General features: G+C 53.5%; 1 protein-coding gene across 3 annotated transcripts in view; it reads right to left on the bottom strand.

Annotated features, from left to right (window-relative positions):
- The window catches only part of KCNIP3 (potassium voltage-gated channel interacting protein 3), a 77,155-nt gene extending 61,886 nt beyond the window's left edge, over positions 1-15,269 (bottom strand). For 2 of the 3 annotated variants that reach the window (XM_053590199.1, XM_053590196.1), the window contains exons 1-2: positions 15,131-15,269; positions 1,639-1,804 (exon numbers count right to left, since the gene is read on the bottom strand). In XM_053590199.1, coding sequence (XP_053446174.1) covers positions 1,639-1,804; positions 15,131-15,145 — 181 coding nt within the window. In that variant the 5' untranslated portion in view covers positions 15,146-15,269. The remainder of the gene's footprint in view (positions 1-1,638; positions 1,805-15,130) is intronic. The other variant, XM_053590197.1, reaches the window with a different exon arrangement.
- Positions 15,270-17,015: the final 1,746 nt, after the last annotated feature.

Here is a 17,015-nt window from a genome sequence, read left to right as displayed (position 1 = left end):
TGGCCCCTCCCACTGTGTGCCTTTGACAAGTTACTCAGCTAACATGTCCTGACGGCTCCATGCAGGAGCTGAATGTGAAAATACCCTGCGCACTCAGAAGCCACCCAGAGCTGGGGTGGGGCATGGGGTGTGGTCCCCTTGGCCTGTCTCCCTACGACCTTGAATATGCCATGCCTGCTCCCTGGTTGGCTTTTCTCCCTGTCATTGCCACTTAGCATGGCTGCTGCTGTCACAGGTGTGCAGAAAACATTGGCCAGGGGAGCACGCCAGCGCCAACCCCGACTCAAGCCTCCTCTGCCTGCCAGACAGACACAGGGGCGAGGGGAGGAAAAGAGGGTTCTGCTTCTGCAACCCCTCCGATATTTGCTGCACCAAGAACCGCCTGCAGGACTCAGACCAGGAGAGATCTGACCCTTGAACAATGTGTCTGGGCCAGTCAGAGTGGACCTGAGTCCTCAGGCGCATGTGGTGGCCACACCAGACCACCACAGCTCACCTCTGCTCTAGGTTCCCACCCTGATGGAGAATCGACTTTTTTTTATCCAAATGCAGATCAAACAGTGCTGTGAAGACTTGTCCTTCCCAGTTAAACTACTTGCAGGAGCTTTTAGGGACCTCATCATGTTTCTGCCACCTGCAAAACCTAACCCCTGCCCTGAGAAGTTGGAGGTGTCCATGGACCTTACACATGTATTCCCAGTGCTAGTGCTTCTGGGGGAAAGAGTCAGGGAGAAATGCTGGTCCAGGGATAAATGCTGATTAAGAATTACAGATGGGTTCCATGAGGAAGTGGAGATGACGGAGGCGGAGGGGAGGATGCTGGAGTAGTGCTGGAGCTCCCTGGAGCTGAGTTGGGTGGTAAAGGGGCCTGGCATGTAGTAGCCCTATCCCCTCTAGCACATGCATGGACAGCTGGGGGCGGCCTTCAGCCACTGTCTATTGTCTGCCCTGGGTCCCTCTGAACAACATTCACTGGGCCTAGGCGGCTGGCACCATGATTGTGCCCACACTCCAAGCAAGAAGACTGAGGCTTCCCTGAAATTACACAGCTGGACTGTCCAACATAGCAAGCAAGAGCAGCTCCTCAAAGCCAAGGGGGAAGACTCTTGCACACGCCTGTGTGTGACCCCACAGTGTGTCTGGTGTGCGCTGGCATGTGGGGAGTGTGCGTGTGAGCACAGAAGTGTGCAGGCATGTGTGGTGTGTACCCACATGTGCATGTTGGGTGGGTGGGTTTGCCAGGTTGTATGTGGTGGATACACAGGTGTGAGATGTGCGCACATGGGTGCTACATGAGGCTGCCTCTGCCTCTCCTGCTCTGTCATACTCAGACACCGGGTGGACCCTGGCCTTTCAGACTCTGTGGCCTGGCTCTGTCCTCCCAGCTCCCCAGCTGGAAAACCCTAGTGCAGCCCCAGCCCTCTTTCCCCACCCTTCATGGTTCCTGCCTGGAGCTAGTGCCCAGCATGGCACTCTGAAAATGGGAAGAGTATGAATGAATAGAAACAGATCTCCAATCAGAGGCAGAGGCATTGTGGCCCAGGCTGGGTGCCAGGGTGGCCTCTGAGTCCTCAGAAAGGACAGAGCACAGAACAGATCCCCGACCCCCACCCTGGTCCCAGCCCAGCCCAGCCCTACCTGAGCCCTGAGGGGCTGCGCTGGACAGGATCCACTTGACCAGGCAGCATCTCATCAGAGCCTGGCGGGTGAACCGCGGCCTCTGCCACTTGACATCCTCCTTCTTGCTAAGTGGGGTCCGCCCAGGGTCCTCCAGGAGGCTTCCGTCCGATGTCTTCATCCCCTCCTACAGCAGGAAAAGGCAGAGCAGCTCTGAGCGCTTGCTCACAGAGGGGGTCTCCATATTGTCCCCAGGTCACTCTGCTGTCCTAGGGGAGAGGAGCCTTAATCCGACCTGGGAGCCCAGGGTCCCAGGCTCCCGCCCCTGCACTGGCCATTCCTGCCAGACCTCTAGGGGTCTCCTCCACTCCATACTCTGGCTCTGGCCTATGATGGGTCCCCAGAAGGAGTGAGGCTAGGAGTCCAGAGAGTGGGGTGCCAGTGGTGAGCCCAGATTGCTTGTAGAATCCTCTCCCTGGCTGGATGGCCCCATAGAAATCACAGTTCAGATCTTGACTGAAGCCCAGACAGGGTCACAAGTGAAACTGGGCCCCCTCAATCCCCTTTGCTGCCTCTGTTTTTACCTTGAGGCAAACTGAGAATGAATGAAAGGTTGGGTGACCACCTCAGGAGGGGCATAGTGAGGGAACTCACTGCCTAGGCTGCCCCGTGATCTGAAGAAATAGCTCAAGCCACAGACTGGTGGTTTTGGAGGAGGGAGGGATCTGTGGTGGGTATTAAGAGATGGTGGCTTGGCTGGGTGCCTGTATCTCAGTGGTTAGGGTGCCAGCCACATGCACCAGGGCTGGTGGGTTCGAATCCGGCCCGGGCCTACTAAACAAACAAAAAACAACAACAACAAAAATAGTCAGGCATTGTGGTGGGCGTGCCTCCCCCTACTTGGGAGGCTGAGGCAAGAGAATCTCTTAAGCCCAAGAGTTTGAGGTTGCTGTGCTGTGAACTGTGATGCCATAGCACTCTACTGAGGGCAACAAAAGTGAAACTGTCTCAAAAAAAAAAAAATGAGTTAGTGCCTTAAGCCTGTAATCACAGCACATTGGGAGGCTGAGGTGGAAGAATCATCTGAAGCCAGGAGTTTGAGAGCCAGTCGGGGCAACATAGTGAGATGCCATCTCCAAAAAAATAAAAATAAATTGTCCTGGCATGGTGGCATGCCCCTATTGTCCTAGCTACTTGGGAATTTGAAGCTAAAGTGAGGCTATGATCATACCACTGCACTCGAGCCTGTCTAGTAAAGTAAGAACTTGTCCCTCAACTCAAAGAGAAAGAGAAAGAAAGACAGTGGGACATGAGCTTGAGTCCCCAGAGCAGCAAAATTTGTTCTCCTACTACATATTTTGGGCCCCTCAATCCCTAAACTGCTCCCCATTCTCAGTTCCCACGCTGGCAGCAGAGTGGCTGGCAAGCAGAGGGTGGTGTTCTGCAGAGTGTAGTCAGCCATGTGGCCCCTTGGGCATCTGTCAGGTCTGGCTGCTGTCTTTGTGCCACGCCCTCCCGCTAGGGGCAGCAGTGAGGCTTGGCAATTGGGTCACAGCCCATGGGTGGCCCTTGTGCTCATTCTATCTGTGATGTGCTGCCGGAGTTTCAGTCATGGGAGGGGACCGCACCCTGCATGGATCCTGGCTCTGAGATGTTGGGTAGGCTGGCTAGTAATAAGGCCACTTGGGTGGTGGATTGGCAATACCCTTCCAGGGTCGTGGGGTCTCATGTGTGCTACCTTTGCACAGTCCTAAAAAGTATTTGGTTGTTCAAAATGAAACACACAGAAGTGCCATCAGCGAATCCTGCAGATGCAGCCCCCCAGCCACCCCCTTCAGTGGCCTGGCTCTCAGGAGCAAGGGCCAGAGACTGACCCAGGCTGATTTTAACCAGAAGAATTAGCAGCAGGGAGCCCAGAGCAGCCACAGCCTTCCAGGAAGGACAGGGAGCCAGGTCTGGAAGACAGACCAGAGCAAAGAGCAGAGGCAGCCAGACCTTGTCCACATCAATCCATGGCAGAGGCTATAAGGGTATCTGTACTGCTGCTGAAAATACTGGCCCCTCTCCCAGGGCTCCCGGCCTGGGATACCCACTGGTCTGCTGCATCCTGCAGGCTCCAGTTAGGCAGGACTCCTCCAGATACTTCATTGGCTCATGGCCCTGTGGGGCCTGTCCACATCTGGGGCTGGGTGGTAGCACTCCTGGTCAGTGTTTGGTGAAGTGACCGCCTAGGCAGGGTGATGTCTACACCCCTTCTCCCGAAAGGCTTTCGGGCCTTTCCCAGACAGGTCTCAGCAGGCAGTGTCCTAGCTGGTGGATGTCACCCCTATCTTCCCCTCTCCCATACCCAACAGCCCCCACATAGCCTTCCTTTTGAAGCTCACCCTGGCAATGAGGGGGTCAGTGGTGTCAGAGCTGCAGTAAGGGGGACACTGGCCATCCCAATGGGCAGAAGAAGAGAGCTAAGGGTGGGCAGGGAGGCCTGGGATGCTGACAGAGTTTCCCTAAATGCACACTGTGAGTGCACGCTCATATGCATATGTGTGTACATGTGCACATATACACACATATGCACATACACATATGTCCTGCCCAGGCTGGGTCACAGAGCCATCCTTTCCATTATTAAAAATCTTATTCAGAAGAGAAATGGCCTCAATGAATGAAGTCTTTATTTCAGTCCAGGAGGGGAGTAGAGGAGAGACAGGCTTCATTATTTCATGAATTCTTTGTTGAAGGCTCTGCAGAGCACATCAAAAGGAGGAGAAGCTGAGGTTGTCCCCACTATTTGCTGGGAGTCCACCATCACCTCCTCCCTTGGGACAGTGCTGGTTAGTCACAGGGATCCTGTCTCACAGTCCTGGGCCCTGGCTAGAATGGGAGTGGCCCCACAGTTGTCCCTGGGTTCTATCTGACAAGTGGTCGTGTCCCTCTGGGAAGGCCGAATGAGCTTACAGTGCAGGCTGATAGCTCCATAGTATGTGTCTATTCTGAGCCCCAAGTCATGTTATTGTCATGACCACATTATGATGTCGCCAATACCACCCTCATTTTACAGATGAGGAACCTAAGTCCCTGAGAAGTTTTGTGGCCGAGAGGGCCACACTACATGCAATCTTCTGACTCCAGATTTCAGGCGGTCTTGGTCTCTTTACGTGGCCATTCCAAGGCCAGGTCCTTGAGCAGAGCTCAGAAGTTGGGGGGAGGGATGGTTCTCAAGCCCCGATCATATTAGCAGGCTCTCAAGAGTAACTATTTAAAATGTCATGATGCCTTCCTGGGCTAAGAAGCTCTAGTGTGATATTTCTCCCCAGTGAAGAAGGTGGGGTGGTGGTGGAAGCACTGGGCCTGGCTCCTCTACTTGGCTGAGGGGCCAGGAGGCCACTTGGGACACCCTCCCTTGGTGAGGCGGACAGTGGGTCCCAGAGAGGAGGGGCAGGGAGGGGCCCAGCAGCTGAGCTGGGCAGGGCTGCACAACCACCCCAGGAGCTGAGGCCTATGCACTGGGCCCTTAGGCTGTGGGGGAGGGAAGAATGACCGCCGGGTCATCCTTATGAATATTTGACACTTGTCTGTCTGGGAGAGGGTCTGACTGAGCTGTCAGGGAATGTTAAATAGCCACCCTGGACACCCTTTTCCTGACTGGAGGCTCACGGGCACCAAAGGGAGGGAGCCCTGACAGACACCCCCTCGGCCCTCACCCACAGTGCCTCTGTGCAGGAGGTGAGAGAGTGGGGGGGGGGGCTGGGACTCTGATAAGCCCAGAACAGGAAGTAAATTCCCTCCCACCCCTGCTGGGAGCCCCTGTGCTTCATCTCAGCCTCTCTGCCCTCACACAGGCTGCACTGGCTCCCACATGGCTGCACCTGCTGCCCTTGCTGCTCCCCGCTGCTCCCGCATCCAACACTTCTCCCTCAGGACAGATGCTCAAGGCTCCCTGGTGCCAGGTCCTCCCCGTGCACCTCCGTCTGAGACTTCCCAGCACCTCCTCACAGCGCCCATCCCTTTCCAAGTGATCCTATTACTTTGTCTTCTGGTGCATCTCTGCCTCCTCCCCCAGCACATCAGAGAGGGGCCCTGACTTGGGGGTGAGCTGCTCCTCCCCATCACAGAGTCCGGCTTGGGAGGAGCCCCGCTCCCAAAACCCAACAGTAAAAGAGCAAACCATCCCATGAGAAAGTGGCCAAAAGACACCCACAGACATTCCCCTGGAGAGGACATGCAGGTGGCAAATAAAGCACGTGAAAAGATGCTCAGCGTCCTTAGCTGTCAGGGAAGGGCAAGTGAAAACCACTGTCATATACCACTATGTGCCTATCCAAACAGCTAAAGTAAAAAACAGTGACAGCATCAAATGCTGGTGAGGATGTGGAAGAACTGGATTGCGTTTACATGCTTTATCTGCTCTGCAGAATAGTCTGGCAGCTTTTTATAAAACTAAACATGCAACAACCCTACAATCCGGCAGTTGCACTCTTGGGCATTTATCCTAGAAAAATGAAAATTTATGTTCAAACCGAAACCTGTACACAAATGCTCACAGCAGCTTTAGTTTTAATAGCCCCAAACTGGAAACATCCCACAAGTCCTTTAACGGGTGAATGATTAAATAAACTCCGTCCCTACCATAGAATTCTAAACAATGAAAAGAAACAAACTATGGACACATACAACAACCTGGATGAATCTCCTGAGAATTATGCTGAACGGAAAAAAGAAAGCCTATCTCCAAAGGTCACTACTGTGTGATTCTATTTTTATAACATTTTGAAATGACAGAGTTTGAAAAATAGAGAACAGATTAGAGGGCCAGGGGTTAAGTATGGCAGGAGGGGCAGGAAGGGGCTGTGTGTCTGTAACAGGGTACAGGAGGGGTTCTCCTGGGGACAGAGCTGTTCCGCATCTTGATTTTTCTGGTGGATACGGGAAGCAACATATCTGATAAAATTGTATCACACACTAAACACACACACACACGAGTACATGTAAAACTAGGGAAATCTGAATAAGATCTGTGAATTCCATCACTACCAACATCCCAGTTGTGGTATTGTACTGTATTTTTGTGAGATGCTACCACTGGGGAAATTGGGTAAAGGACACATAGGATCTCTCTGTGTTAGTTCTTACACCTGCATGTGACTCTACAATTGGCTCAATAAAAATTCAATAAAAAAAATACTCTCACCTTGACAGGGCACAGTGCTCATGTCTGTAATCCTAGTACTCTGGGAGGCTGAGGCAGATAGATTGCTTGAGCTCAGGAGTTCAAGACCAGCCTGAGCAAGAGTAAGATGCCATCTCTACTTAAAAAAAAACAAAGAAGAAGAAGAAAAAGAAAAATAGAAAAATTAGCCAGGCATGGTGGCTCAGGCCTGTAGTCTCAGCTACTGGGGAGGCTGAGGCAAGAGAATCACTTGATCCAGGAGTCTGAGGTTGCTGTGAGCTACAATGACACAGTGGCACTCTACCCAGAGGGACAGAGTAAGACTTCATCTCAAAAAAAAAAAAAAAAAGATGCTCCTTCTCTCTCTCTCATATACATATGCGCGTGCACACAAAAGTATATTAAAAAACCCAAACACACGAGGTCCTCAATAAGTACTCACAAATGATCTGATCTGGTGACAGTGCCTTAATGCTCTCCGTAATTCACCTGAAAATTTCTCTCTTCCTGGCCCTTCTTCATGCTGGCCTATTTTAACGGATGACAGAACCATCGTCATCCACAGGCCTCAGGGGATGGCAAGGGTTGAGTGGCAAAGATCAATGAAGCCAGAAGATCTGGGCCCTGGGGTCACACAGAGTCCTCAGTAGCACACCTGGCAGTGTGGGCACTTGGGGCCAAGGCCCAGAAATAGCCCTCGGTGAGCCCTGGGGATAACTGCCTCCTTTGAGGCTCACAGGGTTCCCTCAAGGCTACCAGGGAGCAGGGCCATTCATGGCCTATCACCTGGGGGCCAAGACTTGCGGCTCTGGTCTGGCCAAGTGGGCCAAGGGTGGGCCTCAACTTCCTTCCAGGTCCCCTTGGCCAGTGGGCAGGTGGAGAGGGACAGAAAGGGGACCACATAGTGATACACCTGCTGTATGCAGGTGCTGGGTCAGTGTTGGAAAGTTTATCTCATTTAATGCTCATGCCAGCGTTTTGATGTTTCCTAGAACCCCCAAATCACCCAAACCACCCAACTACTGCCCAGATCCTATAAGAGATTCTATCTTACACCTTCTTATGGAGCTCATGAGGGTCTCGGCTGTGTGGGTTCCCCCTTGCTCAGCAGGAGCAAACCAGCTTATTCAAGTCAACGCTTTGGCCTGAGGTCACTGACACTGAAAAGCTCCTACTCAGGGGTGTCCAACATTTTTTTTCTCTCTCTTGCAAATTGGAAGGGTAAGAGTTGCCTTGGGCAACATGGTAAATGCACAAACACTAATGATAACTGATGAGCCAAACAAAAGTTCTGTGCATACTCTTTGTGATATCTGACACCACAGATAAGCAAAACAGCCCTCAAAAAGTCAGCGTGCAGTCCCCCCCAGGTTGGACACCCCTGTAGGGCATATGGGAGATCATGTGGACTCTCATGTCCCCTAACTGTGCTCTTACTTGTGGGAGTGAGAGCTCCCTGCTCTGCTTTGTTTTCATGGCACCATTGTGGTTACCTTCTGATTCTGCTGCCCACTTTCCGTTTATAATACAATACAGATTTAAAGATTCTCTATTAAAATTTAAAATGCAAGTTAATTTAAAGAGAAAACAAGAAACCATAGCACAGATCATGACAGACAAGGAAAAACCAATAAAGGCAGGTACAAAGAGCCTAAGAAACCTGTCCCCTCTGCAGCTGAGCTGAGGGGTCTGCTGCACTCAGCCAGGCTGACTCCCCCCGGGTCCAAATGATATGGCCACTTGCTACACGTAGCTACTGACGGCTTGATGTGGCTGATCCAAACTGGATGTGCCATCGTGTAAAAACACACTTACCAGATGTACGATAGCTCATTAACAATTTTTATATTGATTGCACATTAAAATGATAATAATTTACATTGAGTTTAATAAAATATGTTAATAAAAGTAATTTCACTTTTTTTTTTTTTTTTTACTGTCTCTAATGTGCCTACTGGAACATTTTAAATGACACCCATGGCTCACATCATGTCTCCACTGGACAGCACTGTTCTAGCTGGTTCTCAGACCTGCTTCTCCTGGCAGGACACCCCTGGCTCCAGCTGCACTGTCCTACCCTAGTGCTAGCTTGGCGTCAGGTATCTCAGAAGGATGGCCCAGTGGAGTGTGGAGTACAGGCTGGGGGACGATGAGGCAGGAGGCCAACTGGGGGGCCTGTGCCCAAATCCAAGAAAGGGAAGGAGAGTTCAGCCAGGCGGGGGCGGCAGGACGGGTGGTGGGGATACTAGTGTGATATTTAGGATCACTTCAGATGTGGGCAGTGATGGAGGGGCCAGAGTGATTCCCATGGAAATGTAGGGACTATCTCTCCTGCCTCCCATCTCCCCTCGAACACAGTGCAGCAACACTAACATCCTGAGCGCTCACCACACCATGGAGAGAGGCCAGTTCACTTGAAAACAAACCACCCACCGGCACCTGGACCCAGACATTCCACCGCGTGGCTCTCCACCCACTCCTGAAGCTCCCTGGAAAGGCCAAATGGCCCTCAGGGCAGCTGTCCTCCTTACTGCCCCATGCCCATGGGGGCCTTTGGGAACCCATCTAGTGGAGAAGATGGAGTCAGACCACTGAGGGTGCACCATGGTGAAACCCTCAAGCAGCTAATTTACTCTCCGTGGTTCTTGTCAGCTGGGTGCCAGAGAACCCCCAGAGAAGGCTTGGCAGAGGTGACCAACAGGGGTGGGAGATTGGAGGCTGGAGGCCGTGGAGAGCCCTAGCAAAGCCCATGTTAAAATATATGGGCTCATTCTCCAGGCTTAGTGGTCCATGAGTAAACATGTATGCAAAATGCATCTCTGATATCTGCCCTGTTTACAGACTTAATGGATGGGAAACAGCAGCCAATGGCCTCAAAAGAGCTACCAGGACCCACTAGATGCCAGTTCTGAGGACACAGCTAACTGGGGGTGGGGTGGGTAGGGAGATCTCTGGCAGGTTGACATTCTTGCAGGCAGCAAGTACAGTGGGAAGAGGTCTGCAGTCAGCCTGACAGGGACTCGAATCCCAGCTCTCCCTTCCTAGCTGGATGAACCTAGACAAAGCACTAGACTGCTCTAAGCCTTGGGTTCCTCACCTGCAAAATGCAGATAATATTATGCCCTTACAAGGTTATGGGGAAGGTTATGTGAGGTGATGGAGACAAAGCTCCCTGCAGGAGATTGTCGCTATTCTTTACCCAGAATAGGAGGGGCCCAGCCCACACTCAGCAACGTGTCCCCACCATCTGCCTGCCCAGGGGCTGGGTTATTTGATTCAGAGGGGCCTGGGCTGTTCTATTTTTATATAGCTCCTCAGTAGACTTGAAAATGCAACTAAGGTTCGTTGTTTGTCCTACCAGATAGGACATTCTGGCCTTGTCTGAGTGGGGCAGACATCTCCAGGAGGGCTGTCCTGAGGCCACAGCCTGGGCTGGCAGGGAACATGCAGGGCTGTTCAGTAGTGAGGCCGCCTTGCCTCCCCCACACATAGGGCAGCCACAGCACGGACTAGCCCACCCAGCACCCGTGTGTCATCGCTCGTTCTATTTCCATCACTCGGGACAGATGGCAGGAAGCAGTGGTGGGTGCTGTGTTGTGTTGTGTGGTCCCCCAGGATTTGGAAGGGAGAGGCTTTTGGGAGCTTGGGTTTTCCACCACCACCACCCCCCAGCACACGCAGATGTGGGCCAGACAGCTTGCCTTGTGAGGGAAGAGCCAAGATTGTCATGAGTCCCTATAGATGATTCACGCACGTACACACACACCCCATATGATGTGCACCTATACATATCACATCCATGCACCTGTGTACATGTATGCATATACACACCTACACACACTCCTGCATGCATACACACATGCATACACATACACACGTACACATATCTACATGTACACACAGATACACACACACACACACACACACACACACAGAGCCCTAGGTGCTGCCCCTCTCAGAGCACTGGAACAGGAAACTGGAGAACTGGGTTCTCCTGGCCTGGCCCTTGATGGCTGCCACCTTGCCCAGGACATAAGCTCCTCCCACTGCCAGCAATGAGGATGTTATGTTAACACAGGGGTTGACTTGAGCTGCTCATGGCAACATTTTCTATGAGGTCCCTTCCCAGGCTCTAATCAGCAGCCAGAAAATAACATTGGCATTCCTGCCATTTATGGAGCTCTCACCCTTGGCCAATCTAGCTGGTATAGGATCTTATTTATCTGGAAGTCATACATACTTTTCTGAGGAAAATGAGGAGACCATGGCACAACTTGTCTGAGGACACACAGCCAACACATGAAGGGTCCAGGTCTGAGCCCAGGTCTCTCATGTGGAACTGAAGCCACCAGATGACAAGGTACAGCTGTGACACCTCCCCAGTCCACCTCCCTCTTCCGGCCAGGGCCCTTCAATACCAAATGGTGAGGACAGGGGCTCTGATGGGCCTGTGGGCATTTGTGGTAGGAGAGGGGCTGGAGGGAAAGCTGCATCGTGGTACATTTTGGTGGCTGAGTTTGAGGCCTGTGTCCTTCTAGCTCCCCACTGATCCATACAGGGCATCAGCCCTGATGGGGGCCTGGCAAAAACAAGGAGCATATCTCAGGCCCCAGCGGGAAGACTGAGACCTAGAGAGGCAACAGGCCCAGCCCAGAGTCAACGGGGTGAAGTTGGGGCTAGAACTTCGCTCTCTGGGGTCCCTGTCCAGGGTGCCCATCTTGAGAGAGGATTTTAAAACAGGGCTGTGTATAGGAGCATGTGGCCTCAGCACCAGGGGGACTGGGACCCTCTCCTTGCCAGCACTGGGGGTGGGGGAGGGTAGGAGGTAGCAGGCAGAGCAGCTGCCATGCCCAGCTGAGCATGGCTCAGGCATGGCTGGCCAGCTGGGGGCTGACTGAGCTGAGGCAGCAGATCAGAGGAGGAGGCTGGGCCAACCGTGGCATGGGACAGGCCCCCTCTCAGCTGCCCTCCTGCCTCAGCTCATCTGCTCCAACTCTAAAGCCTGCAGGTCCCCTTCGCTCTGTCCCTGTCACGTGCCCATTCTGTGGCCTTCTAGGACATGGGCTGATCACAACTGACAGATGCACCTGTTCGAGGGAAACATCAGAGAGCCGGGGTTGGGGAGCCGCGGGCAGGGAGCAGCACAGCAACTTGCCCACGCTGCGCCCTCCCTCCTACTCTGTCTCCTTCTTGCCCCCGGGCTGGGACACCAGCTAAGGAAGGTGTGCCAACTTCTTTCCCCTCTTCTTTCTTTGTATTGGAAGCCACGAGTGTCTTCTCCCTCTCAGAGAGCATATATGGGGCTCTGTAGCTGCTCCTGGAAGTCACCAGAGATGCCCCCGGGGCAAGCTGTGGGGAACAGAAGGGCTCTAAGCCCCCACCTCTGAATCAGCAAAGCAGCTCTCCAAACTTGCAGAACATTTTGATAAGAAAAGGGATCCTAAATTTAAAACCTTTCATAGCTCTGGATCCTCAGCCCAAAAAGGAGGTGGGCGTCTGGCTCAAGGTCGCACTAATGCAGAGAATGTGACCACAGTGTGTTCTGGCTTGGGAACACTTGCTAGAGGGTTCGGAGGGTGCAACAGGCCACAAGCCCAGGGAGCCAGGCACTGTGGCTGGGATGGGGCACCTTCTCAGCTGCCTGGTTAAAGACATACCCCTCCCCTCTTTGGTCTTCCCCCATGATCCTCCAACCCTAGGGAACTTTAGAGTAAGACAGAGCAGGGTTCAAATCCCAGCTACACTTTGTATCTGGGATACACTGCAATCCAGGGCAGGCCTCTGTTTCTCATCTACAAAGTGGGGATTTAGCACCAAAAGCTGTTTAGTGGGCTGCGTGAAGATCAGGGAGACAATACCAGAAACAATGGCCTGGATGGAGCAAGGAGTAGCCACTTCAGGGCTCCAATCCCTCAGCCCAGACCTTCTCCTAGACTCCACCCGGAGAGCAGAAGCAGGGCCACCTTCCTCCCCCAGGGCAACCTGTAGCTTCAGCTATTGTCTTTGGAAATAGGAGAGCAGATTAGGGTCCATCTTCCACAAGTACCCTGCAAGAAGGCTGAAAGCCAGGCAGGAGAGGTTCCCAGAGTGTGTGCGTGTGCATGTGTGTGTGTGGGGTATGTGCATGTGTGGGACATCACACCCCGAGCCCCAGGATGGCGGCCCTTGTCCACCACAGTGGAGCCTGCATTCTGTCGGCTCCTTCTCTCTAAGAGCCCATGGAACCCTGAGGCTGTGATTAGCTGTCCCTATCTGAGTTTCAGTGCCTGCCCCCTGGGGATGAGGTGAGGATTACTGAATGACTTGGAAGTGAAGAGAGAGGGCTGAGGGCACAGCCATGGGGAATTACTGGGGACAGTCACTAACCACGACAGTGGAGTCAGGCCAGCTTCCAGCCTGTGTTCTGATTGTCCTGCTGTCACTTCTTAGAGAAGAAGGTGATTTTTCACAATCTTCTGCCAACTTTGATGAGGGACCCAGTGGCAGCTTCTTCTAGGACCGCTGTCCCCACCTGGCCTAGTTCCAGATGGGATTTGCTCCTGTCTCAGGCCAAGCCAGCTACAGGAAGGCCACTGGGGGACAGAGAGAACCACCGGACCCAGGAGCAGGCTACAGGGAGGGCAGAGGGCAGTGGGAGAACACACTGGCCAAGGGGAGGACCTGTCTACAGGGAGAGGGGTGACCAAGCTCCTAGAGTGACTGCTGGCAGTTAGGGCCAGAAGAGGAAAGACAAAGAAAGGGGGTTGTCTTCTCTGGTGGACAGAGTTGGCTGTGTGCACATCTGTGTGCAGCCTGACTCTGTAGAAATCCCTGCCTCTGTGGACTTGAAGGGTCACTCGACTTGTCTCTGCCTGCGGTCAGGGTCACAGGGCACATGGGGGTACATGTCTATGTGGCTATGCAGCATACGTCATACTGCTCCCTGGCATGTACATGGCCTGTGCTGTGTGTGGCATGTATGCGCAGTGAGCACATATGTGTGAGCCTAGGACAAGGCATGAAGTTTCTCTGCTCTGCCTTGCTTTGCCTGGCCGTTGCTGGGGAGACTTGATGTGACAGGAGAGAAAGCACCTTTTTTGATGAGCCGTGTCGCCGTGCTCAAAAGGCTTCATGTCATCGCCTCTGCCTATCCTCCTGGCACTCATGGGAGATGAACCAGAAAGGGCAGGGGCACTGGGGTTTGCAGACAGTGTGGCCTGAAGCCAGCCACTATCCTGTTCGTCTGCTTGTTCTCACTGGTGACAGAGACAGGAAGCTATCCCTGGGGGGAGAGACTGTGGGATGCCAAGCCAATATCCATTCTTTCTTACTTACAAGACCCTGATTTCATTTGGGTCCTTTTGCCCTCCTACCTTTCTCCTTCCTGCTGACTACATGTGCTGGCTGGAGCTCCAGCAGCCATGTTGGACCTTCAGGCAACCTCAAGGATGAGACAGACAGAGCCTGAGTCCCTGCTGACCAGGGGCCCCCGCCAGCCCTCTTTTGCCTGCCCCTGGGCTTCTCCTGCACCAGAGAAAAATGCAGCCAGCTTTGCTCTAACACTGGTATTTGGGGAGTTCTGTTAAGAGACCTAATCCTGGTGCTTCTTCCTTCTTCCAAAGCAAGACTATTCTGAGCATGCGAGCGGGTCAGATTTTCTGGCCAGATTTTCTGAGGGTTAACTGTGGTTCGACTTATTTTCCTTGCGTCTTCATTTAATTATTTTTCATCCTTCCCCTCTCCCTACCACTGTTTCTCGAACCCTATGCCAAGCATTTTCCTTGTGTTCTCTTTCTCCAACCTTCTAACAGCCCCCCTGAGAGAGAACTACTAACAGGAGTCCTTGTTAGGGGTCTCAGAGCCCGTTTAGAAGAAGGGATTCACTAGTTGCGTGAATGATTAATTAGAAGGTGCATTCACTGACCATCTTAGAGGAGCTAGTCCTCCAAGGATAAATGACCCCCTCCTGGAACTCACCCTTCCTCCAGCCTTAAGTGCTGTAGGGCCAGGCTGGTGGTTTGGGGGCTGTCCTGGCTCTTGCCCCAGGGACCTAACTGAGCAGGACCAGCCATGGGCTGACCTGAGAGGAGACAGAAAAGGAAGCACCTTTTCAATCGCCCTGTCACGGGCTTCTCTGTCCAGCTTCTCTTCCACAAACTCCTAAAGCCTCTCGCATCCAAAGGGAGCCCAAGGACTCCAGCCTCCCAGCTAGCACACCTCAACACTTACCTTCCCCAAAAGCAACCTTATAGGGGACAGAAGGGAATGGAATGAAAGAAGGAGCCATGACAGGGCTCCCAGGTGCGGGAGGAGCCCCAGAAGCCCTCCTCCCCATCCCGGGGCAAGCTCACAGCCCGCGGTGCCTACCTTAGCCTGCTGCATCCTGGGTGCTGGAAGAAACTGTTGCCGGCCTCCCCACTTCGCAGCCCAGGCGAGAGGGACTGCCCCAGTCCTCTGGCAGCTGCCTCATGTTTGCTTGGACCCAGACGTAATTGTCACCGGTGGCTTCTTGCCCGCCCCCTGCCCACCCTTCCCTCCCTGCCGGCAGGCTTCTACCGCTCCACCCCCTGCCTTCTCTCCCTCCCTCCCTCCCTCCCTCTCTCCCTTCCTCTCTCTCTCACTCTCTCTCTACATGGTCTCTAATCCTGGCCTGTCCCCTACCCCTGTCGCGGGTAGCATTTGTCCCTTTCTCTAACACTCTTCTCTGGCTGAGGGAAGGGTGGGGGGAGTAGGGGACTGGGGGGAAGGGAGCTCTCACCTCAGGGCTGGGGAAGGAGGGGCAGCTGTGGAGCCCGAGAGCCACCCGGAGACATTTTCCAGAACAAGCCAGCCCCTCCCCCATCCTGCCTGTCCCCTCACAGACATAAGGCAGGCGGTGGGACCCTAGGGATGAGCTAGTCCTATGGGTCCCCAGGACAGCTGGAGCCACTACTATAGGGGGTGGGGGGCATGTGAGCATCCTTCCCTCAGGGACTTTACCCCAGGTGCTGGTCTGCAAGGGCCTTGCAGATGGGGGTTCATCACCCAGAGAGAGCAACAGCCACCAGGCAGCATTAGCTGGGTGACACTGGGGGTCCTCCTGCCTCTTTGATCTGTCCTCCACCCCGTTACCTCCTTTTGACCCCTCACAGGGCCTTGCAGTATGAGAGTCCTCCCCAGAGCATGAGCCCCTTACACTCCCCAAGTGTCCTCAGTCCCCACTTGTGTCTGGGGTTGGGACCAAATTCAGAGTGGATGAGGGACCTGAGCTGATCTCCAAGGGGGTAGGGTGGCGGGAGGGGGTCCCTGGGAGGTGGGCCTCCCTGGCAGAGGAGGGCTCCTGGGCCTTTGCCCAGGCCCCAGGGAAACCACCCAGCAGCCAGGTGCTGAAACCTTTGCCAAGTTTCCCTTTTTGGCGCCCTAAGGAGCAGGTCTGTGCCAGTGGTTCCCATGGAAACGGAGCCCTGATTCTCCCCCCTTCTCCCCTCCTCCCCTCCTTTGCAGTCTGCACCCAGCACTTGCAAGTCCTTTGGAGTCATCCAATTAGCTTCAACTTTCTGATCCTCAGGGGAAGAAAAGTGCCTGGAGCTGTAGACCCACTGAGGCAAAGAGGGCTGTTCCTAAAGGAAAAGCAGCAGCCCTGGTGTGTGACCCTCAGGGATGTCAGGACAGGCTACACCTCCCTCTGGGCAAGGGGCTAAACAGCCAGGACTCCCAGCCCATGGATGCACCCTGGGGAGAGATGGAGGGCAAAGCCCCCTTGGCCGTGCTTCCAGGGGCGGTCCCCTGGCCTTTCGCCACCCAGGACAGGCCCCTTCCTTTGGCTCCAAGCCAGCACCCACAAGCAGGGACACTTGAGTATGTTGAATCTTCATAGTGGCCTTGGGAGGGAAGTGTCCTTGTCTCCCTCTATAAATGATAACCACAGTGAGTCCCAGGAAAGATAAAAGTTTTGCTCAAGTCATAGGCTAGAAAGTAACAAAGCCACTATGTAAAGCCTGTTGCTTTCATCCCAAAGTGAGAACTGTGGGCAAAAGCCTGCCTGACAGGTTATTATGCCCGTGTTTCATAGATCAGCTTGGAAACTTGCCAATCCCACTGCCCAGGACAGACTGGTCTTCCTTATGGCAAGGTCTGCGGAGGGAGGACCAGAGAAGTCCCCCCTGCCCCAGTCTTAACCAAGGCCATCCTCTGAAGAGTCACTCGCTGGAATCCTCTACTCAGAGATGTTTTCTCCAGAGTTAACAAGCTTCAACAAAACAGGCCTTGAATG

This window comes from Nycticebus coucang, chromosome 4, assembly GCF_027406575.1.
Source record: "Nycticebus coucang isolate mNycCou1 chromosome 4, mNycCou1.pri, whole genome shotgun sequence".
NCBI lineage: Eukaryota > Metazoa > Chordata > Mammalia > Primates > Lorisidae > Nycticebus > Nycticebus coucang.
The sequence above is the reverse complement of the archived record's forward strand: the minus strand, read 5'-3'. Positions and strand labels throughout refer to the sequence as shown.